Raw genomic sequence first — 25,218 nt, forward strand, 5'->3', positions numbered from 1 at the left:
TGTGAGCAGTGTGCTGGGGCCCATCCACTTAAATTCCTCATCTATAAAATGAAGCTTTTCAGATCCCTTCCAATTCTGAATCTGTGAACCTATATTCCACCTGATTTCTCAGACTGAAACCATTCAAGTGAACATACTAATTTTCTAGATGTAGTTTTTATCTTCTTATGTCTTCTCCTATCTGCCACCCCCATCTTCCAGAGTAATAATAGCTGTTATTGATATAGCATTTTAAAGTTTGCAAAGTATATTTCATACATGTTCTTACCTGATCCTCAGAAGAACTCTTGAGAGAATCCTCTTGAGAGAGGATTGACCCCATCAGTAAATGATTCCAGGTGTGTATGTGTATATGTATTTATTTAGTCATATATACATATATATATATATATGTGTGTGTGTGTGTGTGTGTGTATGTGTGTGTACATATATATGACTAAATATATATGTGTATATACACATATATGTTATTTATTTATTTTTATTATAGCTTTTTATTTATAGGATATATGCATAGGTAATTTTTCAGCATTGACCCTTGCAAAACCTTCTGTTCCAACTTTTCCCCTCCTTCCCCCCACTACCCTCCCCTAGATGGCAGGTAAACCAATACATGCTAAATATGTTAAAGTATAATACACATATATATGTAAATGTGTATGTATATACACATATATAATGTATATATTGTGTCTGTATTTATGTATATATAGACATGTACATATAGATACATATTTATTTCTAACCCTACCCATTCTTCTCAGTACTTTTATCTCCAACCACCAACTGCACATTTGTTTGCATGTGGCTTCTCCCCTTAGATTGTAAGCTTCTTAGGGGCAGGGACTCTCCTACTGCCTTTTGTCTTGTTTTATATTCCCAGCTCTTAAAAGAATGCCTAGCACATAGTAGGCATTTGATAATTGTTGATTGACTTAATTGTTGATTGATTGACTTATTGTTGTACATTTTAAATTAATTGACTGTTGGACTTTTCAAAGTGGATATCCTGGGCATCTCAAAGGCAACATGCTCAAAACATAACTCATTATCTTTTCTCCCAAATACCCCTTTTCTAAATTGCCCTTAGGCAGCACTAATCTTCTAGTCATTCAGATTCACAATCTTGGTGTTACCTTCAAATCTTCACTCTATCTTTCCACTTAGTGGCTAATTCTTCTTGATTCTACATTCACATCATTACTCAATTTACCTTTTTTCCCCCCCTCATATGGCCCCTTAGTTCAGCCTCTCATCATCCCTTGCAATAGATTATTGCAACAGCACCTTAATCTTCTACCTTCAATCCCTCTTTTCTCTAGATCATCCTCTACACATCTAGGAACGTGATATTTCTGAAGCATAGTTCTGGTCCATGTCACTCTCCTGTCCAATAAACTCCTATCACTACTATCTCTAGGAACAAATTCAGATAGTTGTTTAGCATTTAAAGCCCTTCACAACCTAGCTCCAACCTACCTTTGTTTGTTGTTCAATTGTTGTACTTGATTCTTTGTGACCCTTTTGGGTTTTTAAGTAGGGCAAATGTTTTGCCATTTCCTTCTCCAGCTCATTTTACAGTTGAGGGAACTGAAGCAAACAGAGTGAAGTGACATGCCCAGGTCACACATTCTAGGCCATGTCTGAGAGCAGATTTGAACTCAGGAAGATGAGTCTTCCTTGACTTTAGAGCCATCTATTGTGTTATCTAACTGTTCCCAAACTTAAATTCATAGTTTATTATATACATTAATTTTTCATATGCTCTGCGGTTTAGTCAAATCAATCTTATGATCCAGAGGAGTACTGGAGCCCACTTACGCAGTCTTGGAAGCACTTATACTTTGGAAAGCAGCTTCTACAAATCAGGGTTTGATTTATTGTTTTGTTGATTGTCTAGGCTTAAGAAAATGATATAGAAAAGATTGAGTACAAATTACATGTAAAAAGGTACCATGTACATTTGTTGGGAGGGGAAGGTGATTGTTAAATACTTAGAGCTACACAACTAATCTTAAAACATTGTTCTTCAGATCACATTCCATCTCCCATTTCCCAGCCCTTGCATAGTTTGTCCTTCAGGCCTAGAATGCCCCTTTTCCTCATCTCAGCTTCTTAGAAGCTCTAGTTTCTTTAAAACTCAAATACCACCTCTTTCACCTTCTGTGCCCAATGCCTTCCTTCCAATTACCCTGTATCAATTTTTCACATTCTTATATGTGACACACAGTAGGTGCCTAATAAATGCTTGTTGACTTGACTTTTTTGTTATTCTGGAATAGAATGTAAGTTTCAGAGCAGGGATTGTTTCATGTTTGTATATCTGTGGGGCCTAACACAGTGTCTGATTTATAGTAAGCACTTAATGTGTACTTGATCATAGATCTTCACTTTACAGATGAGAAATTGAGGTTCAGAGAATTTAGGTAATTTATCCAGGGTGATGTATAACTAATAATTGTCAGAGGCAGAATTTGGATTCAAATGTATCTGGCCTCAAGTCCAACACTCCATGGACCATAATGAAAGGCCTATTATGAGCTCAAGAATCTTGATCACATTTTCATTGATTTGTGTATTTAGTGAAATCTCATCAACACACACATCACCAGCCAGAATTGGAAAAAAAAAAAAGGGCTTAAAATGAATATAAAGTCCACCCAAGGAAATTAGACTTATAGCCCAAAAGCTTCAGACTTAAATTACAGTAGTTTATCCTGACAAGAACCAAAGAACAGCTGTCACATACAATTATTTTTAGAGGTACTGCTAAGCTATTTGCACATTATGAGCTGCTGTCAAGCAGTCAGCAGTGAGGGCGTTTGGGTTTGGGGGTAGGGGAAGTTGCATTTTATCATGACAAAACATTCAAACATTCACTATTCCACATTCTGTTATTTTCAACCATCTCTAGATAACTGACACAAAGTCTATTGTTAGGTAGGTAACTCTCATGGACAGTTTATTAATACTGCCAAGGAGATAAAAATAAGTCACTAGCCTACATTTTTGAAGCTTATGCTAGTGCCCCCAGACAGTCAATGTAATCTACCTATCTCAAACACAGGCACTCCTTTCTTGCCCTTAAAAGTCCATGGAGATGCTCCATCCTCCCTAACTACCTACCTTGATAAACTGTGACACCATCATTTTGTTAACCCAATAAGATTTCAGTATTTGAATGACTGACTGTCATTGGTCAGGGGAGCCTGGCTGGGAGGAGCTGTCATAATACCTTTCCCGCGACCAACAATGCTAGTACCATTGAATAGGACACACACAGGCTAGGCAGTTCACATACAGAGATATTCACAAGAGGGAAAGGACCTCCTGTTTTCATTAAAGTACAGGGAAAAGGCCCTGCTGGAAACGTTTTCAGAGCCAGTAAAGTATGATCTTTTGAGAACATCATGGGCAAGGTTCAAGTTAAGCCCAAAGTGAATTTGTCTTCATACGTCCACTTTTTACTGAACTGCAGGAACAAACACAAGGAACAACAGCCGAATGCTTATATCAACTTCAAAGAGTTCTCCAAAAGGTGCTCAGAAAAGTGGAAGACAATCTCTAAGCACGAAAAGTCCAAGTATGAAGCCATAGCCAGATTGGACAAAGCACGTTACCAGAAAGAAATGAAAAACTATGTTCCTCCCGTGGGAATGAAGAAAAGGAAAAGAAGGAAGAAGGACCCCAAAGCTCCCAAGAGACCACCCTCATCTTTTTTCCTCTTCAGTCGGGAGCATTATACAAAGATCAAAAGTGACAATCCACACTGGTCCGTGGTTCAAGTGGCAAAGCTTCTGGGGGAGATGTGGTCCAAAAAGTCAGAGCAAGACAAGCAGCCTTATGAAGAGAAGGCAGCTAGACTGAGAGCCAAGTACCACCAAGAACTCATGACTTATCGGGTTAATCATGGTCAGGGATGTTCAAGGAAGAAAGGACCAGGGACGTCTGGCCAATATCAGAGCAGAAAGAAATCCAAGTCAGACAAGAGTGAAGACTATGATGAATCTGATTCAGAAGGCGAGCTGGATTAGAGACAAAGACATGAATGATGAAAGAAAAATAAATGCCATCGAACATGGTATACATGTCTCCTTTCATTCTTATCTGTGTCCTTACATGATACTGGTTGCCCATCAATCTTCCTTGATTTTAGTAACATTTGAGTTTGGGGAATAATTAGGGTTTTGAGGGCAAGAGGAGAAGGGGAGGAAGTAAAAAAAAGATAGTGTACTCCCCCCCAAACCTATATTAGAGAGAATTTGGAACCTTAAAAACAGTATTGTTTGATAAAGCAAGGGGGTATTTTTTTGGTCCCTTTTCTGTTTCCCTTTTAATTAACTTCCCATTTGAAAATATTTGGAAGATTTCAGTTTACTAAACTGAAGTCTCAAGGTAACCTGCCTCCTCATCCAAACAATGTGTGGCTCTGGGAAAAGGGGGTCTGATCCAGATCCAGGATCCAGTGGGTATTCTAATACTCAGTGCTTCCCTATAATGCTGGTGAACATTTTACGTATGATGTGTTTCTAAGATTCACATCCCACTGTGCTCAACTTTCTACTCAAAACTCACCCTAACAATGCCTTTGGAGATGATTTCGAAAAGAGCCTTTCTGGAGGATTAAACTAGGATCTTATCACCCCAATGTTACTATAGTAGAGGTTTTAGAGGGCAGGACAAAGCAGAGGGATTCAATAAACAGGACATTGGTCAATTACATAGGGTCACCCGATTTAGATGTAATCTCTTTTTTTAAACTGGTTCATCTTCCCACTTGACCCACATTTATGTACTTCACGATGATAGTCTACAATTTTTTTTATTCCTTCCTGTCATGTTATTTAAAATGTGTTCCCTCAATCTGTAATGCTTTTCCTTCAAGGCCTAGCTGAAAATCCACCCCCACTCCCACTTTGCCTGAGAGACAAACTTTGAAAAGAGGGACAATAGCTAAAAATGGAGAAAATGAGGGATTTGACAAAGTTTTTCTGATCTAGCATTTTAGTATTATGTAGAAGAGACCATTAACTCTTATCACTGGGAAGGGAAGGACTGAGGAAGAAGGGAAATCTTGCTCTGTCTTTATAAAGGGCTAAACTCACTGGATGATTCCCCCTTGAGATCCCTTTCCATCTCCTTTGACCATTCTGTGAGATCTCTGTTCAGTTATGTTCAAAGTATATCAATTGGTCTTCTCAACTAGACTATATAATGTGCTCCTTGAGGAGAGGGCATTTTTGTGCTTTTATTCCCAGTTGCCCATATATTCTTAAAAGTTAGTGGAAATGCCTTGTGGAAATGAATTTGAATTGCTTTCAGTTTATATTTGGGAGGCCTAAAAAGGTCATTAGAGACCATGACAATAGGTATATTTTTATGATGAAAAGCTGTACAGGATTAAAAAAAACCTTATTTAAACACTTAAGTGATTAATGGTGAAGATGTGGGTATTAAAACACAATTAAAACAATTGAGACTATTCTCTAGAGACTCCTGCTAGGGAATGGAATTAACATTTGAGCTGCTCCACATTGTTTTAACAGAGCAATATTGAAAAAAGGACATTAGTGTACTGGAAGCTTCTGATAATTGTCCATTTTAGGAAAATACAGAGTCAGGGAGAGTGAGATTTAGACCAAGACTAATGGAGAGAATAAAAATTGCCCAATTCTCTGATATGCCTGGTGATTTCCATCTACAACAGGGTATCAAGCTCATTCTGTCAGTTTTCTAAGTTCCCCTACCTTGCCAAGCCTTATTTCCCTCCCACTCCCATTCCCTTAAAGAATCACAAAATTACATAGAAAATGATGTGTGAATAAATGATTTGTTTGTTGAGAAGTCAAGAAATCTGACATTTGAATTTGAGTCCTATCTTCTGATATTTTATAAGACCTAGTCTAGGGCAACTTTCCAGGGTACTAAGCAAAGCAAGAAGAGTTCACACTTAACCTTCCAGCTGACCTGAAGAAATCTCAGAGTTTTTCCATATTTGTACTAGAATAACTCCTTCCTTCAAGGTTTACAAAACTGCTTTATGAGGTCATAGGAAGCTGGTAAGTCAAGGCAATCTTGTGGACTATTCCATCACTGCTTTATTTTAAAAAATAAAACTTCCTTCTTTGATCTCATTGGTTTCTCCATCATTTATTAACCCACAGGAGAACACTATAGAATACACAAAAAAGAGTCAATTTAATTTCTATCACATTGTCTCCCTTGGCTTGAGTGTACTCTCCTATTTGGGATTTTCTATGATATGACACTGTAGCTGTTAATATGTAGACAGTAGCAGATTCTTTCTTCAAAGGGAAAACTCATTAAACTGATCAAGGATGCATTTTGTGTACTAGGAAGCTGTTTCTCTTTAGAGTTTCTCTTGGCAAACAAAAGTTGTCCTATGTTTGTGGGGGATGAGAAGGGCTGTATTCCAAATGAAAAAAAAATTCAGGATTTGAAGAATGATTCTAAATTAGTGGATAGAGTCCTGGTGAAAGATAAGATAGATACTCGTTTCCTCTGTTAAGCTGTTGAACTTTGATCCTTTCTGGATTTGATTAGATTCTAATTAGAAAGTAAACATTCTATAATTCTCATCTATTTTTATGGATGTTTAGCTATTGAGGTGGGAGGTAGAAGGCTATCATATGTCCCCTAAATAGTAAAAAGATTCTTTTGAAAAACCATGTATTCAATGAAACAAAATTACAGGTAGAGCAGTTTATGGCTACAATAGGCTTTTTCATCTGCTCCTTATAAAACTCTGTTAAGGGGTAAAGTAAAAGTTATAAGTTTTCATTTTATAGAAGAGGAAAACTGAAACTTGGTGACTGCTTGACTACAGAGTGATAAGAACCAACAAGAAAGCAATATTCAAAGATTTTATAACAATGTAAGGTAAAAACAACAGGAGACTAGGGAGAGATGTAGGCAAATGTAAAGATGAAAGACTTAGCAATAAAATTTTATTTTTTTTAAGGTAAGGGGGAAAGAACATGGCATTATAAAGAAAGGCAGGTTAAAGGAAAAGCTTGTCTGACTATCCATTTTTATTAATACTCTCCTCTGAAAAAAAAATAAAAAAAAAAACTTTACTCTGGAAATTGATGTACTTCCTTCCCATGCCCTTTCTCTCTACTATTCACAGTGCAGGATATTTTATACTCTTAGCTTGGTAATGAGTGCTAGACAAAAGTATTGGAAATTGGAAATATAGAAAATTTTTGTTCTAGCTTTGTATAGACATTAACCTCCTTGACATCACTTTCTATACCGATTTACTTAGCTGTAAAATGCCATTACAAAAACCATTGTAAAGTCACAGAAATTGTCTGCTCATTTATTTTTTAGGGAAACTGACTCAGAATGGTTGAAAGATAGTGACAGAGAGTTCTACTCTTTCTCACTGCCTGAACTGTGACTCAGGTTACAGATTCATAGATTTTAGAAAAGAAAGGAATCGTAAAGATTCTCATATGGTCCAGTCCTTCTATTTTACAAGTGGGGAAACTGAAGCCCAGAAAGAAAGTGACTTTTTCTGAAGACACACAAGTATATTTGTTGTTAAACTCAGAGATTAAAAATCTTGTCAGATTTCCCAACTTGCCTAAGAGACACAACTGAACCCATTCTACAGAAATCTCAAACTCAGCATGCTGCACATTAAACTCATCTTCCCCACCCCCAAATTTCCTCTACCCATGTTAACATCCCATCATTTCTCTTCAATCATCTTTTTGACCTCACTTCTCCATTTTCATTCTATACTAGGTAGAGCAGATGAGATCAAGAAAAAATGAAACCTCACCCATTTCCAGGCTTTAAGAGAAGGGAGAATTCTCTTAAATGGAGAATTTAATGAGAAAATTCATTAAATGAATGAATTTAATGGAGAAAAGCCCTTGGGCAAAAAGCAGAGAGAGCCAGGTGTTATGAGTCTTGGATCCCTGAGCCCCAGGCTAACTGGACATTTTATTTGTTTACTTCAACTTTACAGGTTTATTTACTAAATATGCTGTAGGGCAAACTCATGCTGTCCTAATTCTCTTTTTACAAACCTAGTGAAATTAATCCCTCCCACACATTTCTCCTGGCTAGATGCAGATGAATTCTTTTTACCTTTATTATCACCCCAGAAGTTAATTTAAAAAAAAAATAAAAACAAAATTGGGCCTCCTATATATAGTATATATAGCATTATGCAAACTGTTTCTTCAACTGCCCCACAAAACCCTTATTCTTGCTTATAGTAGAGAATATTTCTTCATGTGGTTCTACTCACTTGAAATGTTTTATTCTTCTCCAGTCAAAAACATCCTCCCCAAAATAATCCCCCTGATAATTTCTGCTCTTCTGAAGTCTGTAGCATTTACTTTTAGTTTACAATTAAATACTTAATTGCATTCTGTCTATTTAAAATCCTCCCAGCAAAGACAGAAATAAAGAGTCCCCTGTATATAGCTGACTACTCAGAGCAACAGCTTTTTTTTATGGTAGTAAAAAATTGGAAACAGTGGGAGTATACCCAGTGAAAAGGGAGTCATTGCTAAAGAAATTGCAATATATCTATGTAAATATGAGTTATTAGGTAAAACATGGGAAAGCTTACATGAACTGATGCAAAGTAACATAAGCACAATGATGAGACAAAATAATATGTTCAAAGACTAACAGATTTTTGAGGGGAAAAACAATTGAGTGCAATTGATATTGTGGGTCATACTTAATGAATAGTGTTGGCCCTGGAGGGAAGAAATGAATAAATGTTCCTGACTCCCTTCTTTTACTGGAAAAGTGAAGGAATATATATATATAATGTGACATATATTGTTAGATACTGTCAATGTGTCACTTGGCTATGAGGTGCTGGTATATGATAGTGGCTTTAAAAAAAAAAAAACTGTTCTCTACCTCGAGGTCCCCCTTCAAAAAAGTAAGGTACTGAAGAAAAGATGCCAGATCATGAAAAAATTTAAAAGTGCAGAACTAGATAAGCTCTGACATTCTATGTCTCTCAGGAAAACCATTATTCATTCATTTTTCCCTGTGTACCAATCACGCTTCTCACCTATATCACAATCTCTCTGAGGACAGGGACTTGTTTTTCACCTTTTCATGTATATCTTTCCCTACTGTCTATCTTGCTCAAGCCCAGAGTAGGTGCTTATTAATAATACTTGTTGAAATAATTGAATTTGCCTTCTGCTTCATTCCCTCCAAGATCTAGTCAAGATATGGACTACAAAAAAAAAAAGATACGGACCACAAGCAGAGGGTAACTTAATTTTTAAAAACTTGGTAGAATGCATGAATGAATGGATATCTGAATCACTGATTAATGATGAGGATGTTGTCATGGGAGATATAATTGTTTCAATACTTTATAACTCACACTGCCTCTGCCAAAATGAACCCTCATGATCATTTGGGCCAGTTCCCAAATATTATTTTAACAGAATAATACCAAAAGGATATATATCACAATTGTGTTGGCTTTTAATGATTGTCCCTTCAAGAAAATAAAAATGTCCTGAGAATAATTTAGAAACTGAAGACTGAGAAAAGGAAAAACAAATATTCAACAGCTCAAAAAATATTGCCTAATAATTTTCCTCCATCGTAGAATATCATACTAACTCATTCTGATTCTGCCAGGCTTTCAGAAGTTCTTCTCTGCCCAATAATACAGCAACTGTTAGGATAGTAGGTAGGCCGCTGAGCTTGGAATCAGTTAAAATTTGGGTTTAAAAAGGCCCATCTCTGCCTATAGCATGTAATGTGGGGCACTTAACTTCCTTGAGGCAACTCCTTAGGATCTCATTTCTTAAATCATACAGCTTCTGATCTGTGCAGAAGAAAGCAGTCTCACACCAACCTAATCTATGCTGACACTCAGGAGACAGACAGACAGATTGATATTCCTGCTTGGAATATTCTCACCCATCTCTGACCTTCATTTTATATTCCTATTAAAATATCTTCCTTTACTGAAAGTCTTCCCCAACCCCTTTTAATTCCAATGCATTTCCTCTGTTGCTATATGTAAATATATTTGTTTAATATGTTGTCCCAGTATATTGTAAGCTCCTTGAGGGCAAGACCTACCTTTTGACTCTTAATGCATGTTGGATTTGATCCAAGCCTCTTTTTTTGTTGGATTTAGAGATCTGGTATTAAAGTCCAGGTAAAATAGTTTGAAAGGACAATAAGCTGGTTATTGAAAACAAAACAAACTTGACCTTACATCTGAATATCTGTTATATACTATTAAAGTAAAACCCAAACTTCTATTGGAAAGCCTAGAAGAAACTGTTAGTTCCCCACCTGATTTTTCATCCACATTGAGCGCCCCCAATGCTTACCAGAAATGTATTCCAATGCTTGGCATAATAACCTGACAAGTTAGTAGATGCTTAATCCATGTTTATTGATTGATGGATGGATGGACAAACAGTAGAGATTGTTAAGTACTAGGTGCACAGTCCCTATCCCTCCAAGGACTTATATTCTACAGGGAGAAAGAAATCCAGAAAAGAAAGTTGGAAAGGGGAGCTGAGGATGGCAGATGGAAGAAAATGGATCCTTCCTGTTTTGCATATTGTATTATATAGTCCTTAAAGGATTACATAATTGCTTCCTGAGGTCATGCAAGCCACGGGGCCAAAAACCTTGTTTGTGGACACTTTCAATTCTGCTTCTCTACCTGCATTGCAAAAAAAGTCCTTTCTTTGATCAATGCCTTCTTCTTGGATCAGCTAGTGTACCCTAAGAGGTTTCCTATTTCCAAACTCAATTAACCCAACACCAGGGATGGCTCAGTAAGATGAAGAGTCCGGTGGGAATTGACAGCTTCTGCTGGGATTTCCAATAGCATGCATTGAATTTGCTCTAATAGGATAATGTGTAGCTATTAAGATGTAATAATGATCAGACAGTGTGTGTGTGAGGGGAGGTATTTCCCCAGCCTGCTGTCCATTCAAACTGTCTTGCCTGGGCTCCAATACCAGTACTCCAATCCAACCCCTTATCTTGGGCAGGAGGCTAGCAATCAGAAATAGTGTGTAGTGGTGAAAATATCCAAGAAGTTCCCAGAGTCTTGAGCTCCATTATTGCCATATATGGTACAAAGTAGATAAATAGTAAAGGTACCCAGGCTTTGGCAACCTCATAAACTGTGCCAGTTTATCTGTTAAGTCTATCTGACTTAATTAGATCTGAACTAGGATTAGAATGGAAACTAATACTCCACAAAATTAAATGCATTTCTTTCTATTCAAAGAAGTGGCAACTTTCCTTTGTTTTTTGGTTTAAAAAAATTCTCTCAGAAAAACTAACATGATCCATGAACAATATATAATGTTTAAATTTCTATACTAATTTAATTACAAAAGGGGTTTAATATTTCATCTATTTCTTTTTTTGTCTTTGTATTTGAATAGTAAATTTTGGGGTGAACTTTTCCTTACAATCACCAAGTGACTCAAGTAGCTTATTATTGTCCTCATATAAGACAAAAGGAAAACTGAGAAACATTTTGATGTGTAATAGGGGAATTGTAGGATTTGGCATTAGGAGATATTCAAGATTAGAATTATGACTGTTGGCCCCAGAAAATAGAATTAGAAGCAATGGGGAGATGGTACATAGAGACTAGAAAAATTAAGAATGGGTAATGGCTTTATAGAGTAATCCAATTTATACCCTTCTCTGGAGCTTGATGATAACCACTTGTTTCTATATCATGTATTCTTATTCACGTACAGGTTAGACTAGGAAAGATTCTACAAATTCTGAGGTTTCAATTTTGTGATTCTGGTCAAGATTTTAATCCCATTTTAACATTTATTGTACGTGACTTAAAACAAGTCACTTTACCTCTCCCAGTCTCGGTTTTCCCAGTTGGGAAATGAAGGAGTTAGAGTAAGTGAATCTACAAGGACCTTAATATTTCTGACAGTCTATAAAATTTATATCCTGGGAATAAGATCTAGTTCTGACAATCATGGCTGTGTCAGTCAACAAACTTTATCACTAAGTTCCAGGTACTGTACTCTAAGGCACAAGACATTCAGTAAGGTGGAAGGTAATCTCAGAGGAAAAGCATCACGAAAGGACTCCTGCAGAGGGTGAAATTTGGAAGAATCCAGGGAAACTAAGATATGAAGTTGAGGAGTCATAGCTTTCCAGTCAGAGCAAAATAGGGGAGATGAAGTGTTGTATTGGATAAGAAAATAGTCCTGTGTGGCTGGAGCATAGAATATGCAAAAATGAATGTCTGTCAAAGACTGTGACTATAGGCATTTCCATTCCAACATTCTGAATTTCCTCATCTATAAAGAAGAGTGCAGCATTAAGAGGGATTATGATCCCTCATGATTTTGTTGGTTGAGTGAATGCTACTCATTCAAGTTTGTTTCTTTATAAGTCATAGCTTTAGAAAGTTGCCTGAGAGAAGAAGCTGAATGGTTTGCTTAGCTAGATTTTACAATCAGTATTGTAGAACCTGGTCACACCATACTGACTCTCTTGTAAGTATCATCATCTCATCACTAACATCTTTATTGCTTACTTTGGGATGTGCAGAGTACCTTACATATATTTTCTCATTTGTGCCTGTATGATCTACCACCCAGTGGGGTTAAAAACATCAAAGTATTTTTAAAATGGGAACTACTCTAGTGTCCCCAGGACATGGTATAGTGATGTTGGAATGAGACAGACTGAACAAGTTTGTTCTTTTTCCACTCTATTGTCTCAAGAGGCTTTTAATGAGGAAAATAATCTTAAAACTTTGGATTTAATAAATCCAAGTCAACAAATAATTAAAGCCTATCCCTTCTGGGTCCTGTAGTAAATGATGAAATATCTAGAGACAATATATAGTTTTATTGGACTCAAGCTGGGACACACTTTTTCTCTTTTATTAAATGGTTCCTGTATTGATCTAAATCTATGAGCCTACGAAGAAGTACAAGGAAAGAGGGAAAAGTCATCAATACTCTGACTCTGTTCCCTCTTCCTACTTCTATTCCTTTTTCACATATCTTATTTTTTAGATATACAAAATGACTATTTGGATGTTTGGAACCCAGACTCTCCAAATTCAATTTTCTTTCCTCTGGGTTATACACTTACTCTAATGGGTTCAGTGGGATAGAAAGGGGAAAGAGAGTGTGTTGGAATGAGTAAGGAAGAAAGGGATATTATTTTATTTCATCTCCTTATCACACTCTAGTTTCATGGATATATAGTCAAATCCAATTAATCATATATTGCCGTCAATTATCCTGAGGTGACAAGCATTCCACAAAGAAAATTTATGGGAAAACATGGACAAAAACTAAACAGGGTTTGAAAAGGGTAGATGGGTTGCTATCAGCTCCAGTGGAGAGTCCTCAGATCAGTGACATTACAATGCTACTGAGTGTTTATAGCATCTGAAGTTCATAGAGCTGCTAGCACCATCTGCTGTCAAATATGGAGAATAGCTAGCCAGGAGAAGAGAAAAAAATTCACTCCATCCAGAGAAGTAGGCAGTCTACACTGATGTATTTACAACTTAGTTTAAAAAGTTTAATTGGATTTTTTTTCACCTTTTTGTGTCACGGATTCCTTAGGCAATCTGAGAAGCCTGTGAAACCAACCTTTTCTCAGAATGAAGTTTTAAAATCATGTAAGAAAATGCTAAATTTGGGGTAGAAGTTATGAAAATAAAGCTATATTTTTGTTTCTATCCAAGTTCAGACTCAAATCTAATCTTTGGACCACAGGTTAAGAGCCCCTGTTTACAAAGCACCTCTTTCTGGTAAGAAATTCAGAGTAATATTCAGTGGGATTTCAAAGTCCTAGGAGACAAGAACTAGACTTGTCATTTCATTGGGAATGAATGGGAACTTTCACTGCTTTTACTAGTGCAGACTAGCACTAGTCTTTGGAGATTTGTCTAGAAGAAAACTCAAAGATCACTTCTCAATCTCTCTTTGTCTATTGGATGCTTTTCTGTTGTTTACAAACAAACTCATGTCTTCTCTCCTCCCCATCCTCAGAAATCCCTAACTAGAGCCATCTATCCCTACTACCCTATATCTTTCCTTTCTTTTTCTTTCATGGCTAAAATCCTGTTGCCCATAATTAGTGTCCATGACTCCTCAGTTTTGGTAACTCTACAGTTTGGTTTCTGACCTGTAGCTTCCTGTAGGAATCCCTCTTAAGACTTTAAGGAGAGAAAGACAAGGATTTTTATTTCCATTTCCAAGATTAAATGATTTGTTGCAGGTCACACAGCAAGTCACAAGGTGGAGCCCAGGTCTTTTTTCTACCATGATTTTTGGTTATAGGATAAGTAAGAGACTTTGGAAAGCCTGTCCCATTTTATATGGAACTTGGCCTATCTCTAATGCTGGAAGGAGATCAGACCATGCCTTTGCTTCAAAGTAGTGCTGGGATTTAATGTCCCATCTGTATGGGAGAGGCAGTCCAGCACCATTTCAGGATACGATGACTGGTCCAGGAACAGCTTGGCTGGCCCCATCATCTCAGCTGTGTTTGCAGTCACACTGGCAAGGGGAATCCCAGTGTGGCCATTTGGTTCTTTGGTGACTATTGCTGGTGATTATAAATAATAAAAATGTAAAGTGGCAAGAAGCCTCTACTTACTCAAGTGTTTATACTAGGGCCACTCAAGTGTCCATAGGTTCCTGATGACTTGAGTTGTTCACTGGAGAGAAATTAAAGCCCTGCTGCCAGAGCCCAGAGGGGAAGCACTGAGTGTAGGGCCTTCTGAAGATAAAGTTGTTGATGTCTATGGTAATTGGGATCATAGTGATCGTAGACTCAACAGTGGAAAGGACCTCAGAAACCGTTTAGTCCAATCTCCTCATTACTCAGATGAAGAAATTAAGTAGGGAGCTACATCAATAAATGGAGACGCTCCAATTTGCTGGTGGTTGGGGTGAGACTGGACTTCAAGTAGTCTTTTATTTTTAGCGTTAACTTTTTTAATCTTTGAATTTAATTTTTTTCAATAAAAATATTTTCTTTCTCTTCACAATCCCATTAGAAAAAGAAAACTCTTATAACAAATAAACATAGTCAAACAAACAAATTTCCCACATTAGTCATATCCAAAAAATATCTGTTCTGATTTGCATCTTGAATCTATCACTTATCTGTCAGGAGGTAGGTAACAGGTTTGTTTGATCATCAGTCCTCTGGAATTAGGGGCAGCTCTTTTACCATGTCAAATAATTGAAGAAAATGCATGTGGAGAGAAGGCCAGGCAAGAACCAGCATGTAGTCTATTTCCCCAAATTTCTGCCATGTTGTGAGTAGAATATGTTCCTAGAGGGGAAATAGTTGACTGTTTCCAAGGAGGTTTGTAGAAATAAGAATTCCCACCAGTGTATTTCTAATTTTTCCTTGTTCTGGACAAAGTGTGTACACCGTCCCTTGGCTACACATGCCCCAGAGTACACTAAAACTGTCCAATAGCCTTTCTACTTATTGATCACACCAACTCCATTCTGTGGCAGTCATATGGGTTTTACTCCAAATTTTTGTGACCTTTTTAGATTTCTCATCCTGGGAAAACGCTTCCCTTTCCTATTCACCACACAGCCTTGTTCCTTTCTGATTTTAAATCTGTTTGAAATTTACATCCTCCTGGAAGTATACTCTTATATGATGATGAGGAAGAAGATAATCATAGTTATAGATGAACATCTTCCTTCTCTTCTATTATTTGCCATCTTACATTAACAACCACTCTTTAAGCAGGTGCCATTTGTTATCTTATAATGTTAAATAAGTAAATTTCCTCTAGGAGTCACCTTAGTTGATAACCATGTTCCTATATTATAACCAAAAAATCTTCACTACCTTAGAAGCCAATTTTATCTTTGATGCCCTCACAAATTTAGCCAAGCAGATCATATAAAGGCCCTTGTAATTGGATGACTGATCAATGAGGCCTTCGTCCTTAGAACATGAAAAGTATACTCAGCCTAGTATTTAACTCACATGGCGTCTTGGGGCCCAATCCTCTACTTCAGACCTTATGGAGGGATCTTCTCTCATTTCTCTTTCAGTCTATTGCATTGCAATACTTTTTAATCAGCTATTAATGCAAAATTGAGTGTGTATAAGAAAGATTTGAGAGAAAGATATCCTCTCTGTCTGTCTTTATTTCTATTTGTCTCTGTCTCTGATTCTCCATCTCTATCTCTCTCTGTCTTTCTCTGTCTCTCTGTCTTTTTCTGTCTCTGTCTCTCTTTGTTTCTCTTTCTCTCTCTCTCTTTCTCCCTCTCTCCTATTCTCTTCTCTCCTCTTTTCTTTTTGGTGGTATTAGCAGCAGCAGTGTGAGCAACCTTCCCTTCCCTCCTGCTTGCCATATGGCTAGGAATGCATGATGTTTCTATCTTTTTGTTGATTCTTTCCTGATCTTAGGTGAATGAGTATCCAGGTTGGAACAGCCCAGATTACCATCAAACTTCTCAGGAACCAAAACTAATAGCAACAAGTCTGGTAAGGAGATATCCCTGAGGAATGATCTATTAGACTCTTTCCAACAGAGAACTGACTTGGCAGCTGAGACTCCATGGCCTACAAGCAACAAAGTACCTTGTCAATAGACTCTGCCACTCCCAGAAGTGAATTTGATGGGGACTCCTTGAGCAAAAGACTCGGGCAGTTAAGAACCAGAAAGAGCCCACACACAAATATAGGGACAGGCTGGTTTTTTTATAGCAATTACTTTATATTTGAGACGACTCTCCACTTGCATCACTTTAATTCTTGCTATACCCTTTTTGATAGGTATTCTTTATAAAAGCTAATTTATGTTAATTGGTTCACTGATATTGGGAAATTCATAAGCAATGGTACTAGAAACTAAAAACCCTCAGGGTTACTCCCAGAATTCTGAAAATAGAAGTAGTCAGCAGTTCAATAGAGAACTATCCACTACTAGTCCCAAGTATATATTGGGAAAATCAGGTTGGGTTTTATGCTACAATAATCAAGAGCTCTGTAATATTTCATTGTGTTGTGGATTAATCCTGGATTTATTGGTGAGAACCAGTAAGTTCTGTATCAGGCTGGAAGATTTTGTTTATAATCCTGGCAATAGTCTCATTTGAGGACCACCTTGACTAGGTCTGGAGAAGAGATTCAGTGTATGGCTAGGTAATGGAGTGTGTGTGTGTGTGTGTGTGTGTGTGTGTGTGTGTAATGGTGTCAGAGAGAAGAGCAATTCATAAAATCATACAAAGATCTGTTTTGAAAGAAATACTGAGGAAGTTCCTTAGGGACAAAGACTGATACATATATCTCTTCATATCTCTATGACCTAGCCAGATTTGGCAGGTAGTAGTCCCAATTCAGAGGGATTTAGTGATTGTAATGAATTGAATCATAATTGACATTCAGTACACATTACCACATCAGTATCCTAAACTCGACTGGGAACTAAAAAATGCATATGACATGCATACTCGGAGCTCCCTAGGGCTTAGGGTCTATCTGAGGATATAAGATATGCTTAGATGAGCAGCATAAGGAAAAGTGAACTAAATGTTGAAAGAGGTATCAACATTAAGAGTCAGTGTGTAGTGTGGTGTGGTATGGTGTGATGGAATAAAACAATGGACCAGAAACCCACAGAGAATATGAATCCCGTTTCTAATACTCCATGTGAATTGTGAACCAAGGTACTTCTCAATTGAGACTCTTTTTCTTTTTTGTCTGTGAAGTGGGGAAAATTATATCTGTTCTATACCTACTTTCCAGAGATTGTTTTTCTTGGATCAAATGAGATAATATATGTAAAGTACTTTAGACATTTTGAAATTTTTTATTATATATGGATAATTATATTTGAACTACCTGCCTCACAGAAGTTTGAGGAAGGTGCTGAAGAAAGGTAAACCTTAAAATTCTGTCAAAGTATATATAAGAGTATTTTAGGTGCTGGAGGAGTGAAGAGGAGGAAGAGAAAGACTTGGAAGGATATAGGATTGGAGTTGAATCCTTAAAAAATAAATAAGGTATATATAAGTATGTGTTGAGGTCAGGAGTTAGATTCCAAGAGACAGACAAGCATGAGTAAAAGGTGGCCAGTAGGAAAAGGTAAGATTTATTCAAAGAATGATCTTCAGAAATTATTTTATCTGGTATAAACGTGTGCTAATTACACTTGGCTGGTCCTCTCTCTCCTTCCCCTTCTACATTAGAATGGAAGTTCTGTGAGAGCAGAAATTTCACTCATTCATTCATTCATTTAAGAAATATTTATCTAAGTCAAAACTTCATTGTCCAGGAAAACACTTTGATTAAATACCACTATGTCCTGGAAATCCTGGGTCTTGCTATATAATTTTCTAGGTGAAGAAAGATCAGGGATTGTACTAGAGTATTTGCAGAAGACATGAAAAGGATTGTGAGATTGAGAAATGGATTGTGAGATTGAAAAATAAATTGTGGAAACAGCCATGACAGGTCTTGGTTACTGATTTGATATATGGAATGAAGGAGAAGGAAGAATTAAAAGTAATAACAAAATTTCTAGCTAATCTGGGAGACGAGGAGAATGGTCATACTCTTAACATAAATAGAGAAGGGACAAGTTTTGAGGGTATGGATGGTGTAGTGGTAAAAGCACTGGATAGCAGTTCGAATATTACCTGTCATTTATGACTGAGTATGACTTTAGGCAAGGCACCCAATTACTGGGGCTCATTTCTTCCTCTGTAAAAGGAGAATGTTGGACTATATTAACTTCAAAAGTTCCTTTTCTAATCTGTGATCCTGCAATATAAACAGAGCTTATCCTTTGGGAGTGCCCAGTCTTAAGAGTATCCAGAATCTAGTAACACACTGTGGCTATTTTACAGCTGACTAACTATAAAGGACCACAAGCATTGCTAGTATTTAAGAAAAGGGTGAAGAATATCTTTTAGTGTACTAAATATTTTTGGAGTAAATTCTCCTAGAACATCTATATTCCTCATCCTTTTTAATGGACTTTACAGAAAGCTGGGGAGACATAATTGTTAAATTTTCAGAGTGAGAATTTACAACTTGGAAATTGGTAAATGCTATAAATCTGATCTTGATTTAATATTATCCTGATTGCCTGAATGTAAGAAAATGATGGAGAAAATGTGAATGATGCAGTTTAAATTCAATATTTTCCCCTTTTCAGAGAGTTGGTTGTTAAACATTTATCAGTACACCACTGGTTAGAACCTAGTTACTAGAACCTGGTTAAAAAAAAAAAAAGGATGATAAACACCCTTAATACTACCTCCTAGGTTTGTGAGAATTAAATAAGAAAATATTTGTCAAGTGTTTTATAGTCCTTAAAATACTATATAAATGGGAGCTATTTGTTTTATTCATTGCAGTAAGTCCAAGATGCTACTGAAAAACCTCCTTAATGAAATCTACAATGAAAGGAAATCAGTCTAACCATTCATATAACAGAACAAAGTGGATGAAAAATGCATATTATTCAGATGACAGCATGGCCTGTTTATCATTGCATTGTTTCTCAGTATATGCATCTTGGAGGCAGCTAAGTGGTTCAGAATTGGACTTAGAGTCAGGAAGACCTGAGTTCAAATGTGGCTTCAGATACTAGCTGTGTGATCCTGGACAAGTCACTTAAACTGGCTTGTCTCAGTTTCCTCATCTGTAAAATGATTTGGAGAAGGAAATGGCAAACCCCTCCATCATCTTTGCCAAGAAATCCCCATTAACAGTATGATCCATAGGTTCGCAAAGATTTAGATAAAACTGAATAATTGAACAACAGTAAAAGTATACCACAAAGATCATTGAGTTGGACCCAGAATTCATGGGAGGCAGATTCTTAATTAGATTTCATCTGGAAAATAGTGATAACATTGATCCCCAGATGCTCAATCTTGATTAATATCAAAATTCACACACATTGATTCTGTGTGGCTATGAATCAGAAAACAACAAATCTGGGAAGAATTAAAATTACAGATAAAGGTAAAGAAGGTAAAGAAAATAAACATAGCTGAGTGTGAAAAGGCTACATTGTTGTTGAATATGACGTGAGCAAAAATAGTGATGCTTAAGATATTATTAAAACATATATAACTGACAAAGCGGATGGTCTGGTCATGCAGCAGAAATTATAGGAACCAGATGGACAGCCTGGGTGGTATATTGCTAGGACTAGCTTTATTCAGAATTTGTGAGGAAACATGGAAAAGGAAAAAAAATGCATAAGAAAAGAAATTAAGAAATAGCTTGTGATAATAATCCTTCAAAATATCAAAGTCCTAGTGATACAAAACAACAAGATCTACACACAAATGTTTCCAAGGGTCATTAATTTATATGTCCAAGTGAGCCCTTCTCTTTAGTTATTAAATGAAGGCCTCCATGGGCCCTGATTTTCTCTAGTGAGATGTAAATATACAAAGTCCATAAGCAAGATAAATTTAGGCACTGTCAGCATTTATAATCAAGGCAAATCACCCTATTTCAATTCAATAATTCATTAAAAATACTAATTATACATCCAAATGCTTCAGCGATAGGAAATCTTAGTTTACGCTAACAAGTTACTAGACACAACATATAAAAAAGGACCTTAAAGAATGAGTTTGCTAATCATTCTCTCCTGGCTTAAGAAATCTAACATATTAAAAGTTTTAACTAAACGAGTCAGTCACTGTACCAGGAATTGACAAGAAAAATCAATCAATATCTCTCTCTCTCTCTCTCTCTCTCTCTCTCTCTCTCTCTCTCTCTCTTCCCTTCCTTTTCTTCCTCTACCATCTATCTATCTACCTGTCTATCTTTCTATATCTAAAACAACAATCCCAACTCTCAGGGAGCTTAGGACAAAGATTTATATAAATTTCAAAGTTTGCCAAATATTTTACATGCAAGGAATAACACAGCCTCAAGGAAGGGAGGAATAGGGAGAAGCATTTATTAAGCACTCACCATGTGCCAGACATTGTGCTAAGTATATTAAAAATATTTCATTTAAATAATATTGGTCATTTGATCCTCCCCACAATCCTATGGAATAGGTATTATTATTCCCATTTTACCATTGAGGAAACTGAGAAGTTAAGTGACCTGCCCATTATTAATAAGGGCCTTTAGTTTCCTATAAGAGAATTTTTTTGAATGATAGTAACTACTTTTCTTTGCTTTCATATATACCAAATAAAAGCAGATGCCCTTACAATGATGAAAAAAGGAAGCATGTTGTGACTCACGACTAGAAAACCCAGAAGTGAGTGACAAAAGAGGAGGTCAAATTTCCTTCCCCAAAGATCCTAGAGAATGTCAGCCTCCCAGATATGTGACATGGCTTAGGTGCATTACTGCTGGATGAGATAGCTTTATAGATCCCTACTAGTTCATCATTTCTTCTTGCTTGCAAATGGCATGTATTCAGGAATATTAGGTTGGGTAGAATCTGACAAGTGAGGTGGTACTTAGTGGGATTAATGAGATCAAGTATCTGGGGATCTCCTATGGGCAGCATCTGTCCTGGTCTAGAGAAGCAATCTCCATGTACATATAGCACTGTATAAGTGTGGGGTGAGAATGGAGTAGTTAGTATCTCAATTTAAATTAAATCATCCCAGTTGAGGTCTGGCAACCCATTAAGCAATATTAGTTCTTTCTATGGTAAGTCCAGAATGAAATTCTAGAAACAAATGGCATAATCTATCACAGGTCTCTCCACCAGCTTCCTTAAATGGTTTGGCATTTATGTTGTATATATATTTGCATTTATTTATCTATTACATGTTCCACAGTGCTTCCAGAGTAGAGATTGTCTTATCCTTATAATATAGTGCCTGACACATAATAGGTGCTTTGCACTTCACTGAATTATATTCCATCTAGACAGTTTCAAGGTTCCTTTCCTGATGTCCTCCTGTCTTTCCATGTCATCCTCTGCTTTTTATTTCCCCCAACCCCCATATCTTGGCTATTCTCTTTCATAATCAAGCAAGACCCAGCTAGCTCTGCAAAGCTATCGATGCTCAAGATCCCTGTCACATGAATCTAATGCCTCATATGGTGATTTAATGCTCTGAAACTCACAGGGCCTAGACTTTCTGATTGTTGATGAATGTGAGTTGGCTTCCCAGGGTATGGTTCCGAGAGCACTCATCTTCTTTGTGAAGGTCAAAACATTCCTGGCACGACACAGAATAGATTGAGGTCCCTGTGGTCGATTTATCAAATAGAACAAATTATTAGCCTTATTGGTATTTCAACATATTATAGTAAGTACTAAAGCAAGGGAGAAAATTCAACCCTGGGAAGATTAAAAAATTATATATAACTGGTCCAAAAAGAAGCAAAAAAAATTCCATAACACGGAGACTCAAATCATCTTTGGCAAGATGGATTGTACAGGGCTATAGTAGACAAATTTGGCCAAAATGGGGTCATTTTCTGTTGCATTTTCTCAGATTCTTTCCTGAGCAAGCATTAAGAGGAACATCAATTCAATTCAATTTATAAGCATTTATTTAAAGACTAAATGACAGATACCTGAAAGTTTCTGGGGATTTTATATCCTTAGATAAAAGCAAAATTGCTGTCCCTGATGTCAAGGAGCTTACATTTTACCACTTGGGAGAAACAATAAGAAGCTGATAAGCAATCCTAAACAAATAGAAAATAAATACAAAGTAATCTTCCTTTTTTGGCAGGGTAGGGAGGCAGAACCACTAATGAGGGGAATTAGGAAATGTCTCCAAAAGGAGTTTGGATTCCAATAGGTAGAAAAGAGGAAGGAAAGCAAACCAAGCAGGAGAGACAGTGAGGAATAATATGTAGTCTAGTTTGAATGCAATGCAGAGTATATGAAGTAGAATAAGGTGAGAAACCATTATTCACATTATTAAAGATTCATTACTAAGTAAACAGTCCAGGCCAGGTTGGCATTTTACATTCTAAACCTGCAAGGTAAGTAGATAACATTTTATCGCTCAAATATTTGTAATTTGTCAAGTACTATGTGCCAGAAACTGTGTTCAAAGTGGACTTTGGATGGAAAATGATTCGCTTATCAAGCTGCTCACAATCTAATTTTGCTTATGCAAAAATAAGTATGACAAGTAACAAAATGAATAGAGTAAAACAGATACAGATAAAATATGTTCTAAGAAAATTTGAAGATGATTAAGAAGTCACCTTTAGCTGAGATCAGGGAGCTTTCATGGCAGAGGTGGCACCTGAGATGGGCCTTAAAGAAAGAAAAAAAATTCAGAAGGAAAAGCTATAGAGTATATTTTAGGTCCAAGCATTTTTCAATGGAATCCACAAATTCACAGATGTGAGAGAGAGCAGAAAGAGATCAAAGAATAGAATTGTGTAAGTTTGGCTGGAACTTCAAGTATGTGAAGGGGACTGAAACGATTCAGGCAAATGAAGAGTAGAAACTGACACTTATGGACCATGGGGAAAAGTTGGTATTGTATTATCTAAGATTTATGTCTCAAGACAATAGGGGGACCCAAGATTTGTGAGCAAAGGAATCATGGTCACATCTGTGCATTAAAGGGATTATTTTGACAACTATGTAAGGGATAAATTTGAGAGAAAAAAGACTAGAAGCAAAGAAATAACTTAGAAGATTCATTGCAATTGTCTAGGAAAGAGGTGAAGGTGTTACCTGTGTCATCCTTGGAAAGTAAGTTACTAATGCAAGAGATGTGGAGGTATAACCAACAGGACTTTGCAATTGATTGTGTGTAGCTGATGAGCCAGAAGGAAGAGTCAAACATGATTATAAAAGTTACCAGATCCAGTGACTGAAATCTCATATCAACAAAAATAGAATTTTTGAGGGAAACACATATTTTGGGAGGAAAATTATAAGTTTGGTTTAAGATCTATTAGAAGTCTGAGGAGTTAGTAGAACATGCAGGTAAAAATGTTGAACTGGTAGTAGAAAATGTTCTTAAGAGATGGAACTGAAAATATAGATATGGAAGTCATCAACAATGCTCATGGCTAAAAAGTTTGAAATCAAGAGCCAAAGCATGAAGAAAGAAAGAAAAAAAGAGAATCCAAGATAGAGTGTAAGGGACCTCCTATATTTTGTTAGTAAGAAGGCAAATATTATAGTACTATAGGGAGACCTGGGAAATTTTGTAGGCAGAGGGAAAGGAACCAAAAAAAGAGAAGAAGAAATTGATGATGAGAAAGAGCAAAAGGAAATGACTGATAGATGGACTGTGTCCCTGTTCTGAAGATAAAGGAGGGAAGATGATTGAGGTAGATTGTGACCATGCTCTGGAAGTTAAAAGAGAGAAGAGGATTGAGGATAGAAAGGTAAGGTCACTTCATCCTCTGTGAATAAAAAAAAGAAGATGATTGATAAAGATCTAAAGAGGTTTTAAGGTATAGAGTAGGGGAGAGGAAAGAGTACCTCACAAATGACTTCAATCTTCTCAATAAAACAAGAATAGAATCAAAATGAGTAAAAGAGATGTTGTGCAATGAGTATAGGTCCAGAAGAAGTTGGACAGCATGAATTTGTAGTGGACCCATCAGCTCTATTATATGATTTTTTTATAGCAACATTCAGTGGCTCAAAAGTTGGAGCGGAGATGGTGGCTAGTGGGGATCACCAACAGATGAATAGGATGAAAAATGGGTCCAAATCTTTAGATGATAAAGATCTAAAGATCTGGGCTGGGCTTAAAGGCAGAGGACACTGCTTTATTGAAATGCTTGACTGTGGGATTCGATCTATGAATGGAGGAATGAAGCCAGAATGGGAAGAACAAAGCAGGGTCTGAGATCCTGATCAGGGAAAAGAGCAGATTTGGAAGAATGTAGGCAATGGAAGAAGAAGAAATAGAAAGACTAGTGAGAGAAGGGGATCTCAAAACTTTTGAAATGGACCTTCCTGGATTCTGGTGGGCTGTAAGGCTATCATTGTGAGTGACTTAGTAAGGCCATCTAAGGTTGATGAACTGGTGGGGTACAAAAATAATCAGGGATGATAGAGAAGACTATAAGCCAGGTACTGAAGTCATTGAAGAAATATCTTAGGATCAGAGAAGATTGGAAGGATTTTAGAGATCACCTTGGCATTTAACCCTTTAAAAAAAGAAGGAATTCTAGGCTCAGAGCAATTGCCTAAGATCACACAAGTAATAAACTCACTTCTGCTAACTCTTAGAGGTCAGTGAA

The 25,218-nt window shown here is 36.7% G+C and overlaps 2 protein-coding genes across 2 annotated transcripts in view; one reads left to right on the plus strand and one right to left on the minus strand.

Annotated features, from left to right (window-relative positions):
* The window catches only part of CSMD2 (CUB and Sushi multiple domains 2), a 994,819-nt gene that overhangs the window by 475,760 nt on the left and 493,841 nt on the right, over positions 1-25,218 (minus strand). The gene's annotated exons all lie outside the window — the stretch shown is intronic.
* HMGB4 (high mobility group box 4) lies at positions 3,184-4,084 on the plus strand. Its single transcript, XM_003765335.4, has one exon. It carries the CDS (start codon positions 3,411-3,413, stop codon positions 4,032-4,034), a length of 624 nt encoding a protein of 207 aa, XP_003765383.1. The 5' UTR covers positions 3,184-3,410; the 3' UTR covers positions 4,035-4,084.

This window comes from Sarcophilus harrisii, chromosome 3 (assembly GCF_902635505.1).
Source record: "Sarcophilus harrisii chromosome 3, mSarHar1.11, whole genome shotgun sequence".
NCBI classification, from domain to species: Eukaryota; Metazoa; Chordata; class Mammalia; order Dasyuromorphia; family Dasyuridae; genus Sarcophilus; species Sarcophilus harrisii.

What these genes read in the sequence shown, in the direction of transcription:
- HMGB4 (XM_003765335.4), top strand. Translation starts at nt 3,411, where the DNA reads ATGGGCAAGGTTCAAGTTAAGCCCAAAGTGAATTTGTCTTCATACGTC.